The sequence below is a fragment of the Manacus vitellinus genome, unplaced genomic scaffold, assembly GCF_001715985.3.
Source record: "Manacus vitellinus isolate BGI_N305 unplaced genomic scaffold, ASM171598v3 scaffold_22_pilon, whole genome shotgun sequence".
NCBI lineage: Eukaryota > Metazoa > Chordata > Aves > Passeriformes > Pipridae > Manacus > Manacus vitellinus.
Genome location: NW_021939632.1, coordinates 2,467,724 through 2,495,162, shown reverse-complemented (window position 1 = coordinate 2,495,162; position 27,439 = coordinate 2,467,724). Strand labels below are relative to the sequence as shown.

At 40.0% G+C, this 27,439-nt stretch overlaps 3 protein-coding genes across 8 annotated transcripts; 2 read left to right on the top strand and 1 right to left on the bottom strand.

Moving 5' to 3' along the window:
- The first annotated feature begins 131 nt into the window (after positions 1-131).
- PARP9 (poly(ADP-ribose) polymerase family member 9) lies at positions 132-9,123 on the top strand. The gene is made up of 9 exons (XM_018072613.2): positions 132-301; positions 556-1,385; positions 2,238-2,462; positions 2,542-2,748; positions 4,160-4,220; positions 4,661-5,035; positions 5,817-5,965; positions 7,234-7,408; positions 7,703-9,123. Exons 2-9 carry the CDS (start codon positions 564-566, stop codon positions 7,993-7,995), a joined length of 2,307 nt encoding a protein of 768 aa, XP_017928102.1. The 5' UTR covers positions 132-301; positions 556-563; the 3' UTR covers positions 7,996-9,123.
- FAIM (Fas apoptotic inhibitory molecule) lies at positions 8,534-16,530 on the bottom strand. 3 transcript variants are annotated; one of them, XM_018086800.2, is made up of 5 exons: positions 16,401-16,530; positions 13,848-13,983; positions 13,251-13,479; positions 11,807-11,856; positions 8,534-10,694 (listed from the first exon to the last, which is right to left on the bottom strand). In XM_018086800.2, exons 1-5 carry the CDS (start codon positions 16,514-16,516, stop codon positions 10,545-10,547), a joined length of 681 nt encoding a protein of 226 aa, XP_017942289.2. In that variant the 5' UTR covers positions 16,517-16,530; the 3' UTR covers positions 8,534-10,544. The 3 variants fall into 3 exon arrangements, with proteins under 3 accessions (XP_017942289.2, XP_017928111.1, XP_029815684.1); XM_018072622.2 differs by lacking the exon at positions 16,401-16,530 and adding an exon at positions 16,264-16,320; XM_029959824.1 differs by lacking the exon at positions 16,401-16,530 and adding an exon at positions 14,634-14,691.
- CEP70 (centrosomal protein 70) lies at positions 16,337-27,436 on the top strand. 4 transcript variants are annotated; one of them, XM_029959820.1, is made up of 16 exons: positions 16,337-16,447; positions 16,894-16,993; positions 17,160-17,283; positions 17,609-17,789; positions 18,109-18,278; positions 19,382-19,441; positions 20,122-20,221; positions 20,600-20,688; positions 21,031-21,105; positions 22,171-22,270; positions 22,952-23,122; positions 23,734-23,880; positions 24,393-24,561; positions 25,756-25,870; positions 26,767-26,846; positions 27,230-27,436. In XM_029959820.1, the coding sequence occupies exons 1-16, from the start codon at positions 16,439-16,441 to the stop codon at positions 27,295-27,297; spliced, it is 1,758 nt and encodes a 585-aa protein (XP_029815680.1). In that variant the 5' UTR covers positions 16,337-16,438; the 3' UTR covers positions 27,298-27,436. The 4 variants fall into 4 exon arrangements, with proteins under 4 accessions (XP_029815680.1, XP_029815682.1, XP_029815681.1 ...); XM_029959821.1 differs by lacking the exon at positions 16,337-16,447 and adding an exon at positions 16,529-16,688; XM_029959822.1 differs by lacking the exon at positions 19,382-19,441.
- The last annotated feature ends 3 nt before the right edge of the window (positions 27,437-27,439 follow it).

The following is a 27,439-nucleotide window of genomic DNA, read 5'->3' as shown; positions in this document are numbered from 1 at the left end:
AGGTAACAAAGCCCTGTAACAGTGCCTGTCTGCTCCTTTATCTTCCTTCTCACCATTTGTTCTCAGCCCATTCAGTTGTGCTGCTGCATCAGTCTTTTGATGAGGCTAGGGCTCTAAATGAAATTAAGTTTTCTAGCATGCTTAATTTTTTTTTAGATTCAGATTATGTCACTGATTCATTGAAGGCTATGTCCCCAACAATGGCTGTGTCAGCCTAATGGTGGGGAGAATAAACAGTAGGAAGGAGAGAGAGAATACAAGTGCCACCAGGAGACACATCTTAACCAAACTTCCTTCTCAGGTAAAAAATAAGGCGAACCCAAACCCTCAAGTCACCACAGGCTCAGTTATGCCGTTCTTGTAACCTTTAGTGACTCTTTGATTGGTCAGGCTTTCTACACCTCTGAAAAGGGGAGAGAGAAGATCATACTGTGTAAAAAATATTGCTTAGTGATGACAGTAGGATAAAATCGAGAGCTATAAACTACACTTCTTTATAAAAAGCAATGTTTTGACAGTAGTATCTTCTATTTCACTTTATATTCTGTATCCTAGGATCAAGCATGGTAATGGATGAGGTCAGCTTGCTGATGCCCATCAATAAAGATGCCTATGAAGCTCTTAAGAGAAGAGACAACTGTCTAAGTAATCTCATTTCCCAAAAGTTTGCTTGTACGTTGGCCTTCAAAAGCACAAAAAGCACTGTTGAAGTATACAGGAAAAAACTAAAGGGAATTGACATTTGTGTTTGTAAGGGTGATCTCACAGGACACAAGGTTGATGCTTTGGTGAATGCAGCCAATGAATACCTACAGCACGCAGCAGGTCTCGCTTTCGCCCTTGTGGCAGCTGGAGGGTCAGAAATACAAGAGGAAAGCAACTTTTTTGTTCAGAATTATGGCAAAGTCCAAGCTGGTGAAATAGCAGTAACAAGTGGAGGGAAGCTTCCTTGTGAGATCATAATTCATGCAGTTGGTCCAAGGTGGAATGCTTCTGAAAAGGAAAAATGTTGTTACCTACTTGAGAAAGCTATTATGAATGTTCTGCTTTACGTTAGTGCTCCAGAAAGGACCATAAAGTCTGTGGCTATCCCAGCAGTGAGCTCAGGTATCTTTGGCTTCCCACTCAGTTTGTGTGCTCAGGTGATTGTAATGGCTGTAAGGCAATTTGTTGAGGTACATCCACCAAGCTTTCTCAGGGAAATCCGCCTGGTGAACATTGATGAGGCTACAGTTGCAGAAATGAAGAAGGCCTGTGAGAAGTTTCTGGATGATACCAGTTCACTTCAAGAAACTGTGTCATCTTCACCAATCCAGGCTTTAACTTTCATCAAATATGAAGGCATTCGCTTGCGCGTCACAAGAGGACACCTTGACGAGCAGAAGGTAAGTCTGTCCTGAAATTTGTTGAACATGGTGTTGCCTCCAAGTCTTTGCAGGATTTGGAGCCCAAGAGTTCAGAACACATTTTGTATCGGTCCACTAAATAGTGTTTTTCTCAACCTGATGAGAATTTACACATGGTAGATAAATTATAGTGGCAAGGAATTGTGGTTTGTTTGTTTTTTTCTAAACAGGTATTAAACTTCAGAATGTTTTTATTTCTTTTTTGTATACATGCTGTTATGATAGAATAGGAAGCAGCTAGAGATTGGATGATTAATAATACATCTCTTTGTTAAGATTTATCTTTTTATAACATTGTGGGAATTCACATTTTATCGTGCATTCTCTAGAAGTCTGCTCTTATTTCCTGCTTTGCTTTTTTTTCTATAATTTGTGTTCTCATAGATGCCATTACTGCAGATATTTAAAAAACCACTGAAACAGCTGAAAATAGCTTATACAGATGATGTGCACCTTACCTTTAAACAGGGCATAGCCATAGTTCTCTCCTGCTTGATAATTGGCAGCAGGATTGGATTGGATGAGGCACATGTGGGTCACTTCGATAGTGGCAGTAAAACTGAGTTGAATACACTCTGATGACTGGAACAGCTCTTGTGCACACTGCTTGTTTCTGAAAATATCTGCATTTACTGCTACTGCAAAGTGCATCCTTTGATGTATTCCAGTGCTGCCTGTAGTAGTAAGTAGTAGGAAAACTTTTCAAGCAGCTGATCTGCTGCAGTAATGCCTTTTTACAGGAATTGTGGCTAGAAAGAATGCTCTCTATAATATCAAAGCTTGCAAGTAGTAAACATGAAGTACACTGAAACTTGCACTCTTGCCTTGCAGACTACAGCTGTTGTTAACTGTGTGTTTAAGAATGGGAAGCCTCCCTGCCCATTTTCAAGACTGCTGCAAAAAGCGGGTCCAGGTCTTCAGGAGGAACTGAGGAATCATCTTAGTTTTTCGACACATTATAAGGAACTCATAGTAACAGAAGGGTATTGTCTGCCTTGTGAGTTTGTACTGCACGTGGTATTGAGAGGATGCGAACACCCGGTGTCACAGTGTGAGGTGATGATCAGTTACATTGGATTTTAATGGATTTTCATGTTGGGTGATGTGACGACTGAAATACTTGTTTTTCCTGCAGGAATTAAAGCATGCAGTGAAAAGATGCCTGAGTCAGGACCAGCAATGTCCCTCAGTTTCTTTTCCAGTAAAATGGTCATTAAAGCTTCCTGTTGATATAGTGGCAGAGACCATGATTGAAGAAGTTTTAAATTTTGCCAGGGCACACCCTGAGAAGAAGAGAGACGTGCAGTTTGTCATTTGCCCAGATGACCTTAATGCCTATCAGGTAACAAATTTGTTGTTAATCACTCATAAGGAAAACACAGAACTGTAAAATTATTCCCACAGATGACTAAAAATAAAGGTAGTCTGTATTCTGTACTACTTAACAGCATTTGTGAGCAGCAGGTCCCTTTATGAAACTGTTTGTCTCATTAATAGGTATTATTAATCTTTGCAAATCTTTATTTTCTCTTCACTAAACTGGAAGTCTTCGCCCTGTAGTCTGATAAAAGGGGAGAGAGCTTTGAAATTCTCATGACTGTCAATGATTATAAGAAAGAGTCCACTCTTCACTCAGTAGGGAGTAAACTTATTCCTTCTCAGGAAATTTCTTTAAGGATTTTTTTTTTGTCTGAAGTTCCTAGGGCAAAACACTATCAACAGATTATATGACTTGACATAATAGAAAGGTTTCAAGCAGACAGTGTGGTATGATGTATTAATATAACACAGACCCAGCTAGCTTGGTTGGGGGTTCAGCACCAAATCCTCTTTATTCAAACTTATATGCACCTCAAAGTAACACGTGACTCCCTTGACCAATTACCAAGGGCATCTCACTGCCCATCTGTGGGAGTACTTGGGGACTTCATTTCCCAGGATGCCTCATCCAGCATCCTTCCTATAACCCGACTCCTACAGTGTGCCATTTCTCTCCTTTTGAATATTTGTCTGATGTCAGCCATCTATTATAAGAGTACAGAGTTTGCTTTTGTTCCGATTTAACTTCAACCATCCATTCTATCAACATGTGCAAGAACTTGGTGGAGGGGAGTTGGAACTAGATGATTTTTAAAGTCCTTCCACCCCTAACCATTCTCTGATTCCAAGGACAGATCCACGTTCTGTAACACTCCCATAAGCTCTAACAGAAGCTGTCTGACAGCCATGTGCTCATCACTTAGTCCCTTGATAATCAGGGCACAGCCAAAACTCTTTTCGCTGAATGAAAAAGGAAAGGCAGTTTGCCAATCTGCTGCCTAGCAGCCTCTCTGAGGTTTTCCATGTGGGATCACAAAGAGGAGTTCGGGTTAAAGGCAGGGGAATAGTCTGTATTTTAAAACTGTGTAAGGATTCATCAGCATCTGCAAGTAATGAACACTTTTTCTTATGTGGCTGAATAAGTTCCAGATATGCCACAACCACAAGGAGTTGGTAAAGGTGCCATTCAGTGTGTAAGGTGTCTTAACCTTAGGAGATGCAGAAGAAGAGGAATGCACTTGATATTGTCAGCAATAACATTTTGGGAAAAGCTGACAAATGCCAGCCATTAACAATTTCGGAATTTGGGGGCCTGGGCTATGTGTGGGGTGTAATTACGGCTGTAAACTGCTTATCTGACAGAGTTTTGAAAAGATGAATTGCATTTTTGACAACAGAGATTGCAAACTGCTCCTAAACTTTTATCTTTCAAGGTTTTCCAGAGAAAATTCTATTCAGCAAAACACAAACTGGAAAACAGAAGTGATCCGTTGAGTAAGTAATGAACAGAAGGGGTATTTCAAGTAAATGAACACTCCAGATTTGAGAATCCAAAATCACCTTCCTTTAAAAAGAACTTAATATTCGCATATGTGTCTTCAAGAAAGGGGGAGGCAAAAGTGTGTGAGCATTGTGTATTTTTACATTAATAGGAATGGAACTGAGCAGTTCCTTTTAAGATTTTAAAACAAAAATCATTGTCAGTGCCTTACTTGTTGGAAGTCATTTAGTGAAAGGCAAATAAATTCTGCATATGTGTGTGTGGGTGTGGTTCCTGAAAACCTTACCTCCTGGTGTCTAATCTCTTTTTTGAGCATACCAGAAGAGTAGTGTGTTTCTTGCACACTACTTTCTTTCTACTTGGATTAGAAGTAGGAATTTGTGTCAGCACTTGAAAGCTCTACACTCTTCCAATGCACTTACCTTTCTTCCAGGTACAGAGTCAGGCAGCCAAACCATAAAAGAGACTGCAAATGAAGAACAAGTGATTGAACTTAGAGGGAGAACACACACAGCAGTGGAAGCAGCAGAATCGTGGCTGCGGCGTGTGGTACAAATTCAGGAAGGTCGCCATGCTGTTATTAAAAACAACTACATTTTTTGCCTTGGTAAAAAGGAGTTTGCAGAACTCTTTCAAGAACAGCCTTCTAGTGTATGTGTGTCAGAAGAAGTGAGAGGTGGAAAAGCAACACTGGAATTTCAAGGCCCTCCTGATGCTGTGGTTGATGCAGTGCTCACAACTGAGAATTTACTGCTTTGTATGCAAGAGAAGACTATAGCTGAACAAAAGAAACTGCTCTACTCAATGTGTATGTAAATAGTGACTAATTAAATAAGTGCCTAAATAAGGTCAAGTATGAAGCAATGTATATGCTGGTTCTGCTGAGAGTGGACAGACATGTATTCAGTTCACACACACATACTGAATATTGCTTTAATTACTGATGTTCCTGTACTTTTAAAACGTGAGCCCCTGGAGGACCGTTGGTTGGCTGTGGCCACGCACTTGGCACTACTCCCAGTAGGGCACAGTTTATACAGGGGCTGGCCATGATGTACAACCAGCTGTAGAGGGGCTCCCTCCAGGACACCTTCACTTTAAAGCCTGGCCACTGGAGACTTACAAAATCTGTGCTTAATTAACCTTTGCTGAGCTCTTTTGCTGGCTACAGCTGGACCACTGTTGCAGGACTCAGCAGTGGACTTGTTCTGCAGCATCCCTGGCTTTCATGATCAGTTGATACAACTAGTGGCATTACAAAAAGCTACTGAGTGGCTGATTTTAATTCATTCGTATAGCCATTCAATATAGATACCTATATATGAAGGTTGGGCTGTGGAGAAGGGTAACGGAAAATATAAATTGCTTTCTTTTGGTTCCCTCTCTCTAGTTTCTTTATAATAAATGTAGAAAAATAGAATACATTTATATATATATATATATGTCTCATTGTTAGCCTCTGACATTACTTCAGAGAATACTTAACATTCTTTGTTCTTAGCTACCAACTAAAGTATTAGATCTCTCCCCCTTCCCTTTGCTTCAGACATTATGATATATGAAAATTTTACTCCCTTATTCATATCCAGGCCAACCAGAAGCAGGTCAACTTTCAGAAGAAGACCTTCACAAGACAAATACTAATAATTACATCCAGATTTTACCAGTAGAGTCACACCTCCAGGAGTTTAAAGACAGACAGAAACAGTTTGAAAAAGCTGGACTTCATGTTCTCAAGGTAAAGATGGTGAAACTGGATCTCAGCTCATATTTTTGAACTAACATGTTTAATGTATGCCTAAAAGACTCAGATAAACTATTTCAATATATTGCTTTTAAAAATTAAGATCAAGTCAGCCTAAGTCTTAAAACAGATGCAGTCTGTACTCCTAATAAAAAGTATTTTAAACATAATGCAAATAATCACTCAGAAAGTGATGAAATTCTGAGTAGTCTTTTTAATTGTACTGTATATTCTTCCTGATATTTTGTGCTTCGAATGCTCCTTTATAGGACTAGACAAATATGAGATTGGTATGGTAGATGGAGTACAATATTCTAGGATACTAATGCAGTGTCCCTGTTTTCTTTTTGTGAGCTTGACACCAACAATTAGCAACTGAATTTGCCAGAGTTCTGATCTGATTATGTGTTGAAGCTGGGATCTTGCTTGGGTGTCAGTGTTTCGTTGAACAGGAGGTGGATGAGGTTGTGCAAGGCAGAGAAATACAGACTCACTGCCATGGGCTCAACTGCCTTTCCTAAGAGAAAGATATTAACATTGAAATGAGAGTAAATACCCACCAAATGCTTCTTGATCTGCAGAACTAAAGACTTTGCTCAGTCTCAACACAGAAGTTACAACAGAATTTAAAACTGGAGACCGGTTGTAGCTCAGTCAAATGAGTTAAGATAGCAGAAGTACTACAGCCCCTGCTTGTTTCTAGCTCAGCAGTCTGGCACGAGAGGGCTCTGGAGAAGAGCCTTGCAGGCCCCTGGCACTGCCCTTTGCCATGGGGCTGTGGCTGCCCACTGGTGGATCCAGTTTGCCTGAGGTTGTGTGTGATTATTTATACTGCACACAGCTGGGCACTGGGGACACAAGGGACAAACCCTCTTCTCTTGTGCCCCCTTTTTCCCTGACAGCTGTAAAGTTTTGATCAATGGGAGCTGAGGTTCTCCACGCCTTTCTGGACACTTGCAGTTCTTCACAAGACTAGGCTGTAACACCCACACAGCTTATTCTCACGTATGAGATACTCAGTCTGTTCAGTACAACTCAAGTACTGGAAATCAGTTCAAGAGGAAATATTCCTACTGATTTCAATGAGAGGCATGGGACAGTGGTATGGTTCTTTTTCCTTGGATCAGTTGCACACTTCAGATACTTTATCTGCTATGCAGTCGATGCATATACACTACACCAAAGGTTCTTGCACTGAAGAACATAGCATGGATATTGGTCTCTGTTTGCTTATACTACACTATTATTTATTTATGTTGCAGATTGAAAAGATACATAATCCTCTTCTATCTGCTGCATTCCAACAAATGAAAAAAAGAATAGAAGAAAGACAAGGTACCTCCAAAATAACCCACAAGTTGTACCAGCATGTTCCTGCTGAGTTCTGTAGTTCAGTTTGCCAGACTGGATTTCACAGGATGTATTCTCCACCAACAGGTAAGAACTTGCTTTGGCATCTTTAATCAAAATGAACAGTGACTGACTACTAAATTTGGGTCAAAATCAGAAAAAAATGTCATTCCTAAACAATAACTGTTTTTCACGTGCCTTTAGATTCGTATGAGCTTACTTTATTATCTACAGTAAGGTTTTCCTCCCTGATACATATTGAGCAGTAACATCATGTGTAATCCTGAATCAAGCAGCAGCCTCTTGGGACTACCACCCCAAAAGAAGCAATTGTTGAACACTTTGTCGGCTTCTTCTGAAAATTTTTCTTTCTTTTTCCAGAACAAAATTATGGACCTGGCATCTACTTCAAAAGGAACCTGAGAAACCTAATAGAGGATAAAGCTATGGGGGAAATGGACTCTAAAATGTATGTGTTTGAGGCTGATGTATTAACAGGCTTATACACTAAAGGCCAGTCATCTAATATTGTTATGCCATTCGCTGTGGAGGGAGATGCCTTTACATTATATGACAGTTTGGTAAATGATATGGACAATCCTGACACCTTTGTCATTTACAACAGTGTAGGGGCCCTTCCACAATATTTGCTGACTTGTTCCCCAGTGGCTTAGCATTATGTATGAGCATTCTCTGAGGAAACCAGCAGCATCCTGAGTGAGAATTAATCAGAACTGTAGCTATTGTGAAGATCCCCTCAGAACAGTCTAGTGCTTACATTTAAGAGGTTGCTCTGCTTAGTAACATGCTGTGGTCAAAGTGCCTCATGCAAAGTACTCTGAAATATCCATGAACAAAACAGTAAGGCAATGCCTTAAGGAGATTAGAAGAAAATTATGTGAGTGGAAACAGAAGGGAGAGCATCCCAAAATAAGAGTTTAACATTTACATGGTCATTAACTTTTTACCTTACAGTGTTCTGAGCAGGGGACTATACACATGATGTTTGCATAGGCTGTCATTTTTCTATTGCATTTTCTTAATTTGAGATATTGCATATGTCAGTGAAACAAAAAGTCTTGGTTGTGTCTTTGATTCTTAAATTTTCTTTTGACTTAAATAGGTGAATGTAGCAGACAAAAGCTGTTTCCCAGTGAGAGACATGCTGTTAAATACACGCAGTTATGACAAACATGAGGCAAAACTTCATGATTTCTAACAGGAGTTGCTGTTGCAGGTTTTATTAGTTATTTCAAGCATTGTAGATACATGTATTCAAAATAAAAAGTATGAATGTCACTGTCAGTTAACTTGTAATTTTTATATAGTTTAAAGAATGTGATTTGGACTGTATTTGAGCTTTAGATTTCTCAGCAACATTTAATCTCTTTGAAAGGCTACAAGATAGTAAAGAACTGGTTCAAACTACAGCTTGAAATTGATCTTCAATCAATTTACCTTTACCAATATCTTTTAAAGATTACATTGACAGCCTTGTAGCCAGGTATGCCCACATTGCTTCTGCAATGACCTGAAGCCAGCACATGAAAAAGCCAAGAGCCACTATAGGAATTCCACTATCAAAGGGGATTCAGTCCTGTGCTCAGGTACTTGGAAACTTTCTGTACTGAAGCCTAAAACTATGCCTGATGTTAACAGCATTTAAAATGCTATTGCCCCAAACAAAAAGCTACTACAAGATTTGTCCAAACTGAAGCATTTAAAATCACCAGTTCTGGGCCTAAAACACCTAAACAGCTGAAAACAATGCTGTAATACAGGAATAAAGGCTCCTCTTTAGTACCTCACCTGTCAGTATCAGGTCAGCCTCTCACCTGAAGTCAGCTATGGTTAAAACTGTCATTACCTGGGGAAGAGAAGGGCTCACATAAAACCTTTAAAAAAACAACTGTGTTGTCATATGAGAAGCATTTCACCCACAGGTGAAGCACTGTGCATCTCTAAAACACAGATGAAAGTAGCATTTAATAAAACTTTTCAAAATAATTTGTTAATGAATTCCCAGGATACTTGTACTGCACCTGCAACTCCTAAGCTAGTAGTCATAGTGCTAGGAACTACCCACAAGTCCAGAAGAAATTAAGTTATAAAAGTCTAATTCTGAACTCTGAGGTTGCAAGTGGAAATTTTTTTAACCACTACAAAAGAAACTTTTGAATTAATATATTCATATTTTGTTTGGGGTTTTTTTATTATTATTTTAAAAATTAGTTATACCTATTTTTGCAAAAGGTAGTTTTGTAGTGTGTGAGCCCCTAACATACGTGAGTTTTGTTCTCAGGAAATCCCAAGGTTGCTCTTAGAGTCTATTCCTATTTTAACTATTCCATTTAAGCAACAAATTCTTTTCTACTTCTGTTCCCTTTTTCCTCATGTTTCTCAATTCACACATTACTGCCATGAAAACACAGAGCTGTAGATTTAAGGTTAGACAGCACTGAACAAGTATAAGCTCTTATTTCAGTTTGCTTCAAGAGATTTCATTTTTTAAAGCAATTTCATGGCAGGAACTCTTCTTTTTTTATTTGCTTTTTTGAAAAACTCAGTACCAAGTTTCTGAACTACTGCAAAAATTTCTAACCAGCATCAGTTTTCAGAAAACCTAAAGGATTTTTTTGGCACAATGTAACATCTTGCTCCTACTCAGAATAAAAAATCAGTTTTCATAACTCAGTATTACTTTAATACTGTTACACAAGTATTGGTAACAATGTATTTCATTAATAACCTTTTTATTAACTTTTTAACTCTTAACTGCACCTGAAAAGGTTTGTAGTCAGTTTAACAGAAAAAAATAATTATTGAGAAAGCTTTAACAGCTTATTCCAATGCCCAGCACATGCTTTCTCCTCCCTCCACATACACCTGCAGTTTATAAGGATTCAGTGTAACTGAACATTTATCTTCCATTTTATTATAATGAGATTTTTTCCTGGTGTATAATTGCTACTGAAGTTCACAAGTGTTCTCCACACTTAGTGATATAATATACATTCTATATACATAGTTTTTTAAAAACTGCTAATGTAAGAGGTTGTACATAGTTATTTTCATCTGGTCCTCAAAAAGAATAATTTCATATACAGAAACTAGAAAATAAACCCAGCACAAACTAGATGTACCAAGTAGTACATATTAAAATAATTACCACAGTAATTGAAAATTCCTGATCTTGGTCCTACAATAATCAGTTAACTAGAGGCTACTCCACAGCCTCTGGGATTTCTCTGTTGTTCACAATAAGGGTATGAATAATTCCCTCCTTTCGTTTTCCACTACTGACAGCCTTAATGCAACAGCTGTGATCAGCAACAGTGAAGTGAGTTTCAGTCCCATCTTCGACAAATTCACCCTGGGAGGAAGGAAACAAGAGTAAAAACAGACACGTAATATTTTAGCAAATGAAAAAGCATCAGTGTCAAGATCACTTGTAGTTCCCACATTACAGCAGCCACAGGTACCTGCAACAAATACAGCCCAAAAACTGAACAAAGCTCCAGAATCTCAGGCAGGGCTTTGTCAACATGCCCAGTTAGAGATCTGTGGGCATCAGATCACAATCAAAATTTCACATATTCAAAATGGTAAAGCTGGAGTTTGTGAGTTAATATTACTGATCCAGGCTAGTAAACAAAAACAGAAAAGCATCTTCCTGCCCAGTTGTGCCGTGCAGCCAGTAAGTGCCACACGAACTTATGCTGAAGTGGCAGTAAAAGGTGAAGTATTTAGGATGCCTTCTACAGCAGGATGCAGAAAGAGATCCCTGAATTGAGTACCAGTTGTGTATTTTGGATTGTGTATTCTTGGCTCCTGCTGCAGTTAGGTAATTTCCTATTACGGATTTTGCCAGGCATGGCTGTGTCGTCTCTGGGAGAGCAGAACAATCCGTGTGCCACTGTAATGGAAGCAGTGAGATTGACAACTAAACCTGCACATGCAGCTTGCAAGAATATCTCCTAGAGCATTTATTACATTATGGAAAAGGCTGAGAGCCATCAGGAGGAGAAATTTTGATTTACTGGAGAAGGAGTTTCTTCCACTGATTTCTAAAGAAACGGAGATGTGACCAACCCGGTCTCGTGAAAAGTGTCCCTGTGACAGCAGGGAGGTTATAACAGGATGATCTTTAGGGTTCCCTCCAACCCAGGCTGTTCCATGATTTGATGAATCTTCATCCTCCTCTCAGGTATACCAAAACTGTTGTTTTTACAATTTGTACTCATCCAGGGGCTTTCTTGTGGCAGTAGTAACCACTTTGACACATCCTTCAAGGAGGGGGAAGCCTACCTAATATGTGTATTGACAGCCATCATAATACAAAAAGACACCAAACAGATTAAGCCTTCTACCTGCCAGCCTGCTCTAAAAATTAATGCACGTGTGACACAAAGACAGAAGCTTATTTTGCTAAGCTTTGGTTATGTAGCCATAGGCTGGGAAGAGCCTTTGGAAGGGATCACGTACCGCTGTTTCCATTTTTTGACCATTGCACCACACATCCATAGTGTCCTTTTCTGTGAAGGAAAAGGAAAACAGAAAGGTATTTTTTTCGCCCCTACAGACAAAGATCTAGGAATTTTAAAAATCTACTGTTGAAATGTACTTTGAATTCCCAAAAGAAGTTCCTAATTAGCCGTAGTACCTGAGCTACAGGGTTTGCTCTCATAGCAGAGATGGGGAGGCTCTCAACAACGAGCAAACAACTTTTGCTTTGAACATACATTTTTACCTCTCCCTAGCCCTGACACTGGGTTGTTCAGAATATTGCCAGAAATATTCTGACAGTCTTAAACTGAAAAACTTGAAGACAGAAAAATGAAGTAATTTCTGCTAATTCTTTGAGTGCCATTTATTCAGTGAAGCTCTAACATTCTTTCCAGGTTGGTTTAATTCAGAAGCAGCATTATTTAACATCCATCAAACTGTTTGTATTCTTAAAATCTTCTTGAAAGCCTAAGTACTTTAAATATCAGTCTTAGATTTTTTTTCCATTTGAAACAGAATATTCTTTTACTTCTCCCAGCACATCCTTCTTAAATTATTTTGCTCTAGAATTCACATTACTGACACTGTCATCCACAGGTCATCAGCAGAGAGCTGATCCCTGCTTGCCTTTCCAGTAAGCACAGGGAGATTAAAATCCTGTGAGGAGACATATCTTTTTCTGGCATAAAAACTGTTTTTCTTCATTGCCCCCCTTCATCTTGGGGCAGTTCGTTCTGTCCTGAGGCTTTATAAAAATCATAGCCCAAGATCTCGTTTCCAGATCCAACCATACAGGAATACCTAAGCAGAAGTTTTCCCACTAGATGCCATGGACAAATTCCTCAGAGGGTCCCTTCCTCCTGGCTGCTTGTAATGTATCTAAGAAAGGGGGGCAGAAGAGATGTATTGCCTGCTTATTAAAATAGTGAAAGAATATGATCTGAAGGTTTTAGATTAAATTTGTAGTTAAGAAGTGATGCAGAAAACAGGATGCTCATTAATCTATCAAAAATGTAGAAACTGTCACACTTCCTCAGATAGAGACTCTTTGACCTTGGCTGCTGATTTTTGGAGGGAAAGCCTGGGTACCTGCTGAACAAACATCAGGTTTGATCACAACACAGATAACACTTCTATAACAGGCTTCACCTGCAGAACTGTCCTGTTAGAGCAGCTCTATGAATGCAGCAGCCATAATGCCTCTCAACCTCTTTTTTTCTTTTTTTCTTTTGTTTTTAAATCTAGACCACGTTGCTGTTTTTCAGATTGTCTTTGGCATCTCATTCCAAACTTCCAAACCACCCAAGCTTTTATACTGCACCAGTGCTACCCACTGAACTGCACTTTCTCTTAGTTACCAGTTATTAAAGGCACACAAGTTTTTTCAAAGGCAGTAACACGGAGTCATTCAATGTTTACTTACCTAGAACAATTCTATAGTCCGTACCATCCAAGTTCAATATCCAAGTATTGGTTGTTTTTAACCTGTTCTCCATATGTTTCTTCAGACTCTTTCCATTGATCTCCAAAGTATACTCATATGCAAAGCCACTGACTGCATCTATGTTAATAGCAGCTTTTGTTTTAGTAGCTCCAACAGTGAATGTTTCTTTACCCACTAATTTAAACATCCATTCTCTTCTTATTTCTTCCTGTAGAATAAAACAAAGACAGTGAGTATTAATTTAGAAATCTGAGTGCATGTTTTAATATGAAAAAAATTGAACTGGAACTCAGGAGACAGCTCAGTACTGAACTGTTATTTGGGAATGAATGCATACACGGTGGTTTGTATGCACACAGTGCTTCTGCCCAAAGACAGCAAAGCACTTCATGAATACTCACACCTTAACTGGAACTGAAAAAAAGAATGATGTAGTTCAATAAATCAGGTAAAGTTAATCAACTGAATGTACCTCGCTTGCATTTATTAGTCTTTTGTTTGCTCTGATGCGTGTTGCATGGAAGTGCACTTATATAATCTGTATCACAGTGAATTTTGAGCACATAGCAATTTCACCTTTCCATCAACATAGACAACACGTTTTCCTGAAGTGGTCCCATGTTCAAATTCAATCTTATGAACACCATCACTTAAAGCTACTTCCCAAACAGCCACCAAATCTGTCATCTTCTCTAAGTGGCTGTACCGAGACCTAAGGAAAAACCAACAAAGTAAATTAATTGTCGTTGAAAGTTCAGTTCCTGATGCGTGCAGTTCAAAGCTTTACTGCTTCAGGGCAAGTTGTTTTTTGCAAATGAAAAATGAGACTTGAAAGAATAAGCTTATAGAACTGCTTATATTTTCATGTTTTTTTCAAACACTCAAATATGACAAAATATCACAAAATGTAAACCGACAGTTTAACAGACTCACTTACACGAACACAGTACAAAGACACAGATACCCATCTAACCTCTAAAAACCTCTAAAACTCCCATTTCAGATGACAGTAGGTTACAAAATACACTTAGTATTCAGATGCTCCTGGAGAGTTCTGCTATTTCCTGGTAGGCATTAAAATACAGTATTTGATTGGTCTCAAAGAAAGCGTTTCAGCCTTTTGGACTTGAAAAATAGTCAGGATGGCCAGTTTAGCTATTTGCTGTTTTAACAGATTTGTCTGTAATCTCATAAACACTACCTACATCATTCAGAAATGCACACACAAACACACAGGGGAAGAGATCTGGCAAGATATCCTTTTATTTAAGTAATTTTTAAAGTTTAGATACAATCATAAGTGACCACTGGAACTGTGGATATCTTTCCAAATCTGCTCATACCACAGTCCTGATTTTTTACCTTACTTCATCTTCACAGACAGTAATCTCCTCACCGGATGCCATAGTAACCCAAACAGCTTTTAATCCAATTAGCAGCAAGAAAAAATAGAAAAGCAGAATAGCAGCAGAGAAGTGCTGAGGTCTAAGTTTTCCTGGTTTTCTCCAGTTAAGATAAAGGACATTTTTAAAAGCGTTGTTAACTACATGCAGTGCTAGCTGTAGTATATATGATGAAACAAAAACATTTAAAATAAAACCATCTTTCCTCTTAAACAGAAAGGCAAATGTATTTTGAAAAAAATATAATATTTTGCAAAATTAGTAAATGCAGTTTATCCTAACTTTATTAGCTCATCATAACTTTGTCGGTTATTTGATGGAAAAACGGGCTGCCCAACTTGTGACTGAAAGCTTAGAAACTAAAAACTTGACCAAAGCAGGAACCCAATCAGAGTTGCCCATCTCTGTCCCAGACCGTAATGACCTCAGGACTGTGAAATAGCACAGCCAACAATTTCACCCACTCGCTTTCCTAAACCACTGTAGCAGTTTACAGCAATCACATGAGCAAATCTGACCTGGCAATTCAGTCACAAAATCTATGTGAACCACAAATAACTCGTTTCTTACTTAAGAGTAATAGACCATGATGGTGTTTTACAACCACTGACTGTCTTTTAATGTATTATTTTCACTAATTAATTTGCTAAGGGCTGTCTGCCTTGCCTGTGCATATCAAAAAGCGTAACTTAAATGTAAACAAATAGTAACACGTGCTAATAAATGCCCAGGAGACTGTTTTGGCTGTTCCTGAAGTTGCTGGTGGCTGTGAAGGCTGGCATCCCCTGGCACACGGTGGGAGTCAGGCGGGATGTATTTCCCTCTCCTCAAGGGAGCGGGCGCGGGGGCTCGGGATAGACCCGCGCTTGTCCCAGGCATTGGATCAGCACAAGGAGCAGCCTCGGGCACAAAAGGAAATGCCAGGAGAGGTGGTAGCTGGAGGGTGTCCACAGGCCACCCTTCACCATCCCCGGCAGGACGCAATCCTGCGGCGTGGATCTTGGAGATCATTTAGGATCGGTGCTGAAAGGGTTAGGAAGCATCCCAGAACACACAAATTCCTTTTTTTTTTTTTTCTTTTTAGCAAATCATGGTAATGAGGTTATAGACTTCTATATTAAACCGAAGCTGAACCCAGACTCTAGGTCAGCCGTGTGTTTCCTGAAGGCCACCCGAGTCCCAAGGGAAAGCCTGGAGGGACCAGGCGCTGCTCGCTTCCAACAGCCACCCGCTGGCTCCAATCCAGGGAAACGCATCTGTCCTGCACCGACCGCCTCGTTTCACCGCCTTTTCTGCTAACCAAGCCAGCGGCCCAGAACGAGATTTACTCCTGTTCACATGAGGGCTTGCTCTGAAAAATAAACTCGGATTACCGCTCCCCATCTACCTAATCCCGGCAGCGCTCATCGTGGCGCGGCGTACCGGGAAGCGCATGAGCTCCAGGGCTGCAAATCTCCCCCACCCACCGGCAGCGAGCTTTTTTTTTGTTTGTTTGTTTTTGGTGAAAAGCCCAAGTCCCCGCAGTGCCGTTCCCACCGCCCCCCAGGCGGCTCATCCCGCGCCCCGCACGGCGGCGGCCCCGCTCCTACCTCCGCCGGGTCTCCTCCCCTCGGCTCCCGCCGCCGCAAAATGGCGGCTCCCGCCCGGCGCCGCCCCGCGCCCGCGCGCCCGCCCGCTCCCTCAGCCCGCTCCCGCCCGAGGCGCTCCGCGGCCGGGGAACCGGCACCTCTCCTGCTCTTGCCGTCCCGGTCGGCGGCCCTCGCCATGACAGAGGTACCGTGGCGGCCCCGGGTGTCGCTGCTGGGTGGTTGGAGCGGGACAAAGAGCGATCCAACAGCCCATAACCCCCGGAGCCGCCACCGGCTCCCTGAGCGCTCCGCTCGCGGCGGGGCCGCTGCGCCCCGGGGGCGTTGGAGGGACCCCAGAGCCGGTGGTCTGGGCTTCTTAAAAAGGCGAATTTTGCTCATTGCACATATTTTGCCTTCTGACAGAGATCGGGAAAACTGAGCATGCTGTATGTTATTAAGTACGCTTTTCCTCAGTGTATTTTGCGGATCCTATTGGAGCGTCTCCCAACCCCTCCTGTAGTGGCTGGGGGTTCTAGTGGGGTTGGGGTTGGTTTGGTTTAATTTGGGGGCATTTGGTATCCCCCACCGCCTGCACAGCTGATCTGCAGAACTCAGGTTTCCGCCTCTTTCTTCCCCTTCTCCCAACTGCAGCAGGAGAAAGCAGAGTGGGAAAATTTAAACAAGCTATTAATGCGTCATGGGTTGAAACCAGTGAGTCTTGCTGCCCCCCAATGCTGCAGAAATACGACAGGTAAGGACATGCTAATTTAACTGCTTTTTGTATTTGGAAGTAGTAAGTCTAAATTCATAAGGCATCTCTAAAGCTGTCACTTCCAAATGGCAGCAGACATGCAATCTTCTCCTTAAAAAAAGGAGAAGCCTTTCATTGTGACTTTGTTTATGTTTTGTATCTCCAGATATGATTGTCCTAGATAGTCAGTCTTCTCTAGAAATAAGACTTGCATTAAAAACGCTGGTGGAAGACATTGAGCGACAGCAGAAGTTGATGCAGGGACTTATGGAGACAAATCGATGTCTTAGGTAAGATACAGTGGAAGGAACTTACCTGCTAATGCAAAGTGAAAGTATTATCAATGTGCATCTCCTGCCCAGTGGAGATCTAGTCTCACCAGAGGCCTAAGACTTTTTTCCTGACATTATTGCCCAATGTGCAGCAATGTTGGTCTAGTTCCTTTTGAGCTCTTCTGTTATTTCATCTGCTGCTTCTTCCCATACCTGCATATTTCCCATATCTGCTGCCACAGGATATTATTAAATGTCATCACATGATGTCAGGTGTGTGCTCCCTGCATTGTCCTTAGTGAAATGAGTTTAATTTAAATGAAGGATTTTTTTTTTTTTTCAGAGATGTGGTGCGACAGGAACAAGGTCGGGCATCTCGACAAGAGCAACGGGCTAATGATTTGGAAAATGTGGTGAAAAGCATTAAGGCCAAAATTCGTCAGCTGGAAGATGAAACGATAGCTAAAGCTTGCCAGCAACAGAACCAAGTCAGAGAACTTCAAAAAGACCAACAGGCTTCCCAGGTAGTTTGGATAGTGCTGCCTGAGGATTCAAACTTTCGTCTTTTTTTAAAAGGTCTAAAAATATTTACATTGATCAAAATTAACATGAGTCTTGGGTCATAGAGTTAGTACACTGTCTAGAGCGAAGATTTTTTGAGCTGTGCAGAATTTTCTATCAATAACTTAGAATAATATCTGTGTCCTCCTTCCACTGTCTCTTCAGTATGGCTAAAACCCAAAGACTAATCCTCCTTGGGACCAAGTGTGTACCTGGGTATGTACAGAACAGTCAGCTGGGAGGTCAGAACAGTTTAATAATGCTCTCATTACCTATTCCCAGGTAAAATACCAACAGCAGCAGGAAAAGCTGCAAGAACAGGAAGAGATTATTGCCCGTTTGCAGAAGGAGCTGAGCAAAGTTGGGATGGAGGAGCAGCACCGCGTTGCCACTCAAAACAAAATGTTTCGTCAGTTTTGCAAAAGAGCTCCCAAGTCTCTTCTAGATCAGAGGTAAGTGATCTTCTTATATTGGTGAACAACCTGTATCACTGAATGAAGAAACAGATTTTAAAGTAATGTTTCTCGATATTTATATGGACAAAAAAAAAAAGCTGGAGACCTTAGGGGTGCAAGCTGAAATATGAATTCTTTTAAAGGTACATCAGTGCAGTGATATTTTTCTTTTGTAAAATTGTGAGACAGATAAATCCATGGCAGAAATTAAAAACTTACCAGCCACTGCCTACACTAGGTGTCAGCAAAGGGAAGGGAATGATTCACTTTTCTCTGGAACTGCAGTGTCTGCTAGGATGATCTCATCCTGGGATTCTAACATTTAAAAATGTAAATTAAAAAAAATGACAAACAAAAAAACCCAACAGACATGATCCTCGACACCACCACCACCCCTCCCCCCAAAAAAATAGCCCTTCCAGTTTTGGGAAGGGATCTTTGCAACTGCAGGCTTGCTGTGAGGCTTCAGAGTACTTTAGGGTAAGTTCTGAAAGTATCCCAAACCTGAATCTTTTGCCAATAGGATTTCCATAGCTCTGCTATACTCAAGAAATTTGCCAGTTTTTAGGCCTCAGTTAGCCATTGCTTTACTGTGCTGATGTCACCTGCTTTCTAGGCCTGGCCACAAATGTTTACTTGGGAAGCTTCTAAAAGAGATTGTGTGTGCACAGCCTTTCCCTCATGCCCTTGCTGTACAAGAGGAGAGATCACTGAGTTTGGTTCCCTGTGCTCTCTCATGTGTCTCTCCAAAACGCAACCTCAGAGTGCTCAAGCCACTTTATTTTGACTATGCCTCTCTGTTAAGCTTGCTGGGTAAGTTATAAGATGAGGAGACTGTTGGGCAGATTTAGGTTTTTTCCTCCTCTTGAATGATTTTGCCAGTTCTAGACTAGTACAGAGTTAGTATCTCTACTTTTCATTCCGTCATATTTTCTGTTTTGGCAAACCGTGAAAGAAAACCCACTGTTTGGAGCAGCCACTTCTGAAGTGCAGTGCAGCTGTGTAAGCTCACCTGTTCCTTTGGGTTGGTCACAGTATTTCTCAGGCATGAGTTTTTTGAGATTATCTGAAATTCAAAATGCCATTTTTCCTTTCTTCAGGTACCTTTGTCTAATTGATTATTATGAATCTCAAATTAGTCAGATTAAAAAGGAGCTGAGGTAGGTCTCATCTGATGCCTTATGGTACTACTGTTCAAAATTTATTTACCCCTTACTGTTCTTAAACCATATAGTGGTAAATATTCTGTGCTCCAGATCTCTCTAGAATGTAAGAAACACCAAAACATTGTAATGATCATGGAAGTTTGGATTCATCCAGGGAATAACTGTCAGTCCAGGCTAAGCAGCTCCTCAGTCAGGAGGCCAGGACAGCTGGGAAGTTTGGGATATTCAGACACTTGAGCTTTAAGTCTTTTTTTCTTTTTTTTTCTTTCTTTTTTTTTCTTTTTTTCCTTTCCTCTTTTGCCAGAATTACTGCATTAGCTGTGCTCAGTCGAATGATCTTCTAAAACTAAAGAAATACTGGGTTTTCAGATCTATCATGGTGCAAAGCAACAAGCAGATACCTGAGACATTCCTATAGTTTGAGTTTATTATCTTGAAAACTGAAATGGGATTTGCTTGTACTGGAGTTTCTCTTGAGGATAAGTGCACTTGATTGGCATGTGAAGCAGCTTTCCCAGAAATTAGAGCAGCGGATCTTAGGGCAGAATTTCCATTCTATTTACTTTTTAATTTTGGGAACATTATTATCATACATACAACCCTAACTAAACCAACTTAGATTTTTGAGTTAATTGAATTGTAGTAAGCTCAAACAATATTTTTTTTCCCAATAGGCAATATAAAAAAGATGAAGACCGGGTACAGAGACAAGGAAAAAGCAAAGAAGACTTCTTAAATCTAGATGCTACTCCTAATTACAGAGCACTGCTCACGGTATGGAACTGCCAAATCTAAGTCAGTGCAGATCTCTAAATGGTAACCCTTCAAGAGCCACCTAGAAACATAAACATGTTTGATTTCTGTCCTTTGTTCTTGTCATGTCTTCTGAACTTGTAACCTCTCTGGGCAGGGTTCCCTGTCTTTCTGCAAAGGTTCAGCACTGTGTTGTGAGTCTTTGCTGGGGACTGCATAGTCACAGTTCTCCACCTGTGGTCTAATGCAGCTCTTGGTCTTAGTCATTTATTCCTCATTCATGCTGTCTTGCTGTACAGGCAATTGTGAACTCTTCTTAACATGTAATATTTTAAATTGTTCAAGTTTGTTGATTAGGAAATGAGTGAAATAGAAGAAATAACCCAGTCTATGTTGCAGTCTTTCCAGAAGCAACTTATTGAAACAAAAGCCAGGAACGAAGAGCTTTTGCTTGAAAATACAAATCTCAAAAAAGATTTGGAAATAAGGTGAGAAAGGATAAGTATCATCCTTTGCAAGGCCATTTTGGTAGATTTTGCTTTACAAAGAAAAAAACCAAAAGTACCCGTGGTTGCACAAGTGTAGTATGAAATCTGCGATCAAAGAAATAAGATATGGCAGCAACAGCCAAACTCCCCTTCCTACACTGTTAAAAACAACTGCTAGTGGTTAGTTTGCTGTTAACTGCTGTTATCACACAGAAATGTAGCAGGATTTAATTTCCAGAATGTTTTGGCACTGGCAAAACTTTCATATTTTTTCGCTTGGCTAAATTTTATAGATACCTCCCAATACAAGACATATAATACAGTGCTTTTTCTTTCTAACAGGCCAACTGCACAGGAATTAAAATTTCACAAGCACCAAGTGAAGAAACTAGAGAAAACTTTAAAGAAAATTATCCAGTAAGTATATTCCTTTAATAACTTCCATGAATCCTCTGGACTTCTGAAAGCAAAGTTACTCTGTAATGTAGATAGGCTTATACAGCATGTACCTTATCAGCATTCCTCAGAGCCTGGTTATGGGCAGCAAATGCTGCTGGATCTCCAAAGCCTTGTGTATCTCTGAAATGATGGCAGGGTCTCCAAATGGGGGCACAGCAGTGTGTCTTTTTTATTTCACTTTGTCTTTCTGAATTTGATTTGAGGGCTATTGCAGGCTATAAGGACAGGGCAGATCTGTGGTGTTTGCTGCTTCATGAGCTATAAAGCATGCTACTGGTTACATTATGGATTATGAATGTGAAGGTATGAGTTGGCAAAATGTTGCAGCTACAGAAGTTATGTCCATATTATTCTTAGAAATTGACTTCATTGTTTTCTGAAACATTGCTAAGAAAATACATTGAAGGTATTAAAGATCCAGTGTAGATGAAGTGTTTTTATCTGTAATTTCACTTAGTCATTTGTGCACGTGTATATGGAATGATAAATATAGCCTGAAAAAGACATCACTTAAACTTTAAAATAAATATACACATTGTGTATATTTAAATGGTCTTTTCTCTTGTGCAGTGGATATTAATTAGATGGTAATTTTAGAGAAAGTCATATTAGATTTGATTAGAGGGATGTCGAGCTGTGTGTAGTTAGCTAGGAAAGATGTTCCAGCAGAACCAGATAAAGACTGAACTTGGAATTTGACCCTTTTCAGTAAAACTCTGGATTTTAAAGTCTTCAGCCACAGTAGAACCTCTAGTAACAGAATAACAGTGCATCTGGTGGTGTCCCTTCTAAATCAGAATAGTCTGGAATAACCTCAGCCTGGAGGCTTGAGATAAATCAGTGATATTTACTTCAGGTATTGTGTTGTCAGTCTGTACTAGTTCAGTCTGATGGAATTCTATTGGCCAAGAGCATAACATGGGGATTTTATTTTGTAGGCGCTACCTGGTTCTTTTATCAGGTTGAAAGTAGCATCTCCTGCTAAGGCTGTTTGTGTAACCAACTGTGTGTATTTTTGTGCAGATCTTTGGGCAGTAGGACCGGAGAAAGAGAAGAAAAGAAAGAATCTGGGAGCACTGCAGAAGTGGATCAGCTGCAGGCAGCTTGCCGGCATTACTTACAGGTACACAAATTTCATCTGTGCTGTGTGTATCTAGCACTGTTACAATGCAATACTATACATGTTTTGTTTAAACACCTAAACTGGTGGGTGCTGGTTTGAGTCTAAGAGTTCCTACCAAGTCCTCTGTGCAAGATGAGTAGTGTCCTGGATTTGACAGTTAATGTAGGCTAGTTCTCAATTGTTTTATCTCTGTAAACTTCCTGAAAATATAGAAAGGAAGCAGACACTAGGCTGGCAAATATCAAATCCATGATTTAGATGAAGTCTTTTCAGGACTTCAAGGTCTTGGGCAAAACAGAGCCTTAGGTTACAGTTTTAAACATGCCTGTGGAGATAGTGGCTTTTGTTTTTCTTCAAATTAAAAAGCCCTAATATAATAAAACTCAGCAAAATGCAAACTGTGGAAGTAACAACACCTTGAGCAGATAAATGTTAAGTATCCCTCAAAGGGAATTATATTTGCATTACTTTTACATATCTTCTAGCTAGTATGTTTAAATCTTTGAATCTATTACATATTGAATGCTTGTGTAAAATTCATTGATAGTAACATTGGATTGATAGTAATATTGGAGCTATTTGTGATTTAATGTTTAGACAATCGAGACTGTGGAAGAGAGGAATTTTATTACAAAATGTCGTACATATTTGAGCAATAACACTTGTTCTTTGTTTTTGAAGGTTTTGTCCCATATTGATTCTATTTTGCGAAGTCCAAGAGCTCCCCCATTAATATACCGGCGCAGCAAAGGGCCAGTGCAAAATTATACTAAAGAGAGTGGACAGGAATGTGGATTTGAGCACCTTCCCCTCACTATAGAAATGTGGGCAGATCAGCTGATGGCCCTAAAGGTAACAACACGTTATTGTACTTGCCCTTATAGTCTTTTCGTGGGCTGCCCCTCCTTGGTCTCTCCCTGTACGTAGCTGTGTGGGTTTTTTTGTGTGTAGCTTTTGTTATTGCCTGATTGGCTGTTAAATGTTAAAAGTAATTCTGCTGTCCATGTGAAACACATAACAGAGATACTCCTCTTTGTATATCATTTAAGTATTTTTGTTCACTGGCTGAGTCCATAAAAAGACAATTAAGCTTTAGAGTCTGGACTTCACACATTAATGATGGTGCATTCTCTTTCTTCCTTTTGTCTGGCCAGAACAGTAACTTTTTGATCCAAATACAAGTGAAATAGTTCTGTTTGAAAACAAACTCTCTGTGACCAAAACTTCTTAATTCACTGAAACTGTAAAACAGCAAATATAGTATTTTAGACTGTAACTGTTGTTTTCAAATCAAAGAATGTCAGCAAGATACTGTGCTTAAATTCCATGAAAGCTAAAACCCTACCATCTCCAACACTGGAATGTTTTTGCATATGAGAAACAGCAAGTCTGCCTGTTTCTGTAATAAAAACAACTTTAAGCAGTTTCTAAAATAATTTGTGTCCCCTCCCTTCTTTTAAAAGGATTTGCATAGGTCCTTGAGAAAACTGGCTCTGGAACTCATGCCCTGGCATACTGCAGATCCACAGGATAACAAAGAATCCATACGAGTTGAAGATCTCCAGTTCATAGTAGATGCAATTTTGGAAGAAATAGAAAATAAAGAAAAGGTATTTCTCCCCAGGGGTTCATAATCACAAGTTACATTCTTAAATGCATTCTTCACACGGTGATTAGATTGGTGCATTTGAAAGCCTTGTGGGGTTTAAGAAATATCTGTTTGAAGACATGCAATAGTCAAAGACTGTTTTAATATAATGGATAAATTCACCTTGGAGAAGGCTGCTTTGATCAAAGGCACTTGATCAGCAATGAATTTGCATTGCCTTGTAGTCTCAGGAATGATCCTGTTCTGTTTCTCAGTCAGTGCTGAGAATACATAAATGTACTTCTCAGCAACAGAGAAGAAAGCTTTTGAAAGAGTATTTTGGATTTAGTATATATTTGTGCCTGAAAAGTACTGAAAATATGTCTTCAGATTTAAAAATACTTGAAAGGCTGAGATTTAATAAGGGCAGTACACTAATGTTTCTTCAGACCGTTTTTAGGAGTGTTTCACAGTTTGAAAGTGTCCTTGCCTTGTTAAGCAGTAACAGTGATGAGTTCTTCCTGCTTGTTACAGAACAGCCAGACACGGTCCTTGCAGACCCTGTCTGCCATAGTCTCCCACTTCCAGAAGTTGTTTGATGTGAATTCTCTGAATGGTGTTTATCCACGAATGAATGAGGTTTACACAAAGCTTGGGGAAATGACCAACGCTATGAGGAATCTCCATGAGCTCCTGGAACTAGGTAAAGACTGACCACTGCAGTTTGTTCAGACCATTCCAAAGGAAGATGAAAATAAGTGAGAAAGCTGATCTCTTCATAGAAAATAATATTGAGCTGTTGAGAAATGAGTAAACCAGGTGTTTTCTTCACTGGGAAGATAAAAATAGGCTCCTGACAATTTACAGTTTAAATAGCAAATTCCCATTATTTGTAAGCCTTTAGCAGTTGCTGAAGAATAACAGGGAGGCAGAAAAGAATAACAGAGGAAATGGAATTTTTATTTATCCCACAAAGCTTTGTTTTCTGTGAGCTGACTTCATAATTGTCTTTCATTCTCTACTAGAAAGATAACCTCTGCCGTAGATTTCTACTCAGTAATTCATTCAAATGTAATTGTGTGCAGTCCTCAGAAATTTCCATCTTATGCTGCTAAACTTAAAAACCAAAAGAAGTTGTTGAATGTCAAAACCTGTCAGAACTCAGAGGTGTACTTAGTTACTTCTCTTCTAGTTTGTACTTCTGAAGAACAGGAGTTGCTGCTGCTCCTGGGTTTGAAGGATTGGCTGGGCTGTAGGATGTCCAGCCCCAGAGCAAGGCTCCTGGGCTGCTGAGCCTTACTCAGGAAAGAAGGAGTCTTCCTGCCTGCAGCCAGCATGGGAGATGAGGAAGCCTCATGTCCCTCTAATAACTGCAGCTAAGAGGATGCCTTCTCCAAGCCTAGTTCTTCTGAAATTGAGGGAGAAAAGGACAAGAAGCCTGTTATCTTCAGTCACAGTAGTCAAAACAGTTAAAATCCAATACCAAAACAAGTTCTGGGTGTTAACAAAATATTTATTAAGCAGGTTCCCTGTTGGCATAGGCCCTGTAATGTGCCTGGTGTGTCACAGGAACCCTCTCTCTATATATGTAATTTTAGTTGGCTGATTTCCACTGAAATTGTAGGGTGCACTTTAGTACCACTTCTGCTGTGAACATTCACAGCTCTGCCAATTTTTTTTTTAGCCACTGAAAGATTAGTTGAGAGATTCCCCATTCCTAGTTAACATTTGTTTATTTCTGACCATGAGCACTTTGTTTTCTATGAAGGATGGAATGTGTATGCCTAGATCTATGAAAAACAAATAAAATCTGGCCACCTGCAAGAATTCAACTGTGTCTAAAATACTTCCCTGTTATTACTGTTACAAGAAACATGAAGTGTTTGTTTTTCCACAGACAGTTCAGCTCCACCCACTGTGGTAGTGGATACTGTTGGGAAACTATGTGACATCATTAATAAGAATGTGACTGAGCAGGTACAGCAGCTTCTGGGGACTCAGGACATCCACAGGTATGTGGGGGCTGTTCCATTGGTGACCATTCCTCAAACATCAAATGTAGTAACTGAGAAAACTGGCTAAACTGATGCTGAAAGAAACCAATCATTTGTTACAAAGTCAGTGAACTGGGACAGCAGAGGTGTTACTATGATCCTACTTGAAACAACTCTGGAATCCTTTCAAAAGGATAAAGCTGGCAAAGAGAAGAATTGAGGCCAGAAGGTTCCAAAACACCCCGTGGTTTGCATGGATAAGGTGATCAAAGAAGCCTTAATGGGATGTGTGTTTCATCAGGAGACAAATCCTGCACGTGGGTGGGGAGGAGAAAGTGTTGCAAGTTTAAGCTGTAATACTGAAGTGTATGAGTTGCTAAGGCAGTGTATGCCTCAAGCTGCCTACCTGTTCCATCTTCAGCAGATGACAACCACATCTAGGTGGTAGCAGACTGTAAGAGCTTGTGTTCAGCCTATGCTCTACAAACCAACTAAAATGGGAGCAGGCAACAAGTCTGACACATGCTGAGTTAACAATACTCAGCCCTTCTGTGCTCACTCCTCACAATTTTAACTAAAGAACAGCTGCTTATAAAGCATTTCTAGCCCTACCTCCAAGGCAGTTATATCAGCAACCCCCAGGCAGTATATTTAGCATATATAGACAACCTGATGCCATGTGAGGAGGAAAGGAAGGATGTATGTAGGGCATAAATAGTGAAATCAGAGATCCTTGTGACAGCTACCTCTTGGTGGCTGCAGGTTTCAGGACTGGAGAACAGAGTTTTGGTGTCGATGGTTTTATATACTAAGTAGCTGTGTTTCTACAAAGTCATGACAGAATGACAGAACTGGAGGTGAACTTTGCAATGTCCTTGCAGCCCCTGTCTGACAGTCTCACTTGCACATTTCAGTATCATCAATAAACTAGAGGAACATGAGCACTTCTTTCCACCATTTCAAGCTCTCATCCAAGATTTGCTCTGTCTTCTAGGTAAGTAATATTTGCAACAGTTGTAATTATCTTCATGCAAATGTTTCCTCATAGAACTTTAAATAACTAACAAGTGTTTTGTTTACTCCTGGCATGCTAAAACACAAGAAGCATGTGAGGGATATAGTGCTACCTTTTGTTTCCCTCTTCTTTCCATCTTTCCTCTTGAAGTGACCAAAATACTTTATTTTCATTGAACAATGCATATACTCAATCATAGTACTCATAAGCCCAAATGATTTTTTTCCCAAAAGCATTAAAAGGTGTGAGGAGTTTATTTTATTCACTGTCTGTTTTTCTACCAGTTAAGTTAGAATTTTGGCTGAGCTTGAAGGTGTTCTGGGTACATAGGCCTTACCACTTTGCTTTCCATTCTGTTGCAGAGATCAGTAACCTGGATGATATTTTACCTGTGGTGCGAAACCTGAAATGGAGAGCTGGTAAAGAGTGACTCTGCTCTTCCTGAGCAAGATTTATCTTACCTGTGAACACACCTGTCGATGTATATGAATTACAGCTACCTCTAACTACTGTTACCATAAGCAACAATTCCAGATTTTATATAAATAAAAGTTGCTGCATTTTTTTAATTT

Coding starts and splice junctions, on each gene's coding strand:
- PARP9 (XM_018072613.2), top strand. CDS start 564: ATGGTAATGGATGAGGTCAGCTTGCTGATGCCCATCAATAAAGATGCC. Junction 2,463..2,541: donor ACCCGGTGTCACAGTGTGAG/GTGATGATCAGT, acceptor TTTTTCCTGCAG/GAATTAAAGCATGCAGTGAA. Junction 7,409..7,702: donor GATGTATTCTCCACCAACAG/GTAAGAACTTGC, acceptor TTCTTTTTCCAG/AACAAAATTATGGACCTGGC.
- FAIM (XM_018086800.2), bottom strand. CDS start 16,516: ATGGGCTGTTGGATCGCTCTTTGTCCCGCTCCAACCACCCAGCAGCGA. Junction 13,984..16,400: donor GGACGGCAAGAGCAGGAGAG/GTGCCGGTTCCC, acceptor GTTTTTCCTTAG/GTCTCGGTACAGCCACTTAG. Junction 13,480..13,847: donor TTGTCTATGTTGATGGAAAG/GTGAAATTGCTA, acceptor TTTATTCTACAG/GAAGAAATAAGAAGAGAATG.
- CEP70 (XM_029959820.1), top strand. Junction 20,222..20,599: donor ATTACAGAGCACTGCTCACG/GTATGGAACTGC, acceptor TCTATGTTGCAG/TCTTTCCAGAAGCAACTTAT. Junction 24,562..25,755: donor CCATGAGCTCCTGGAACTAG/GTAAAGACTGAC, acceptor GTTTTTCCACAG/ACAGTTCAGCTCCACCCACT.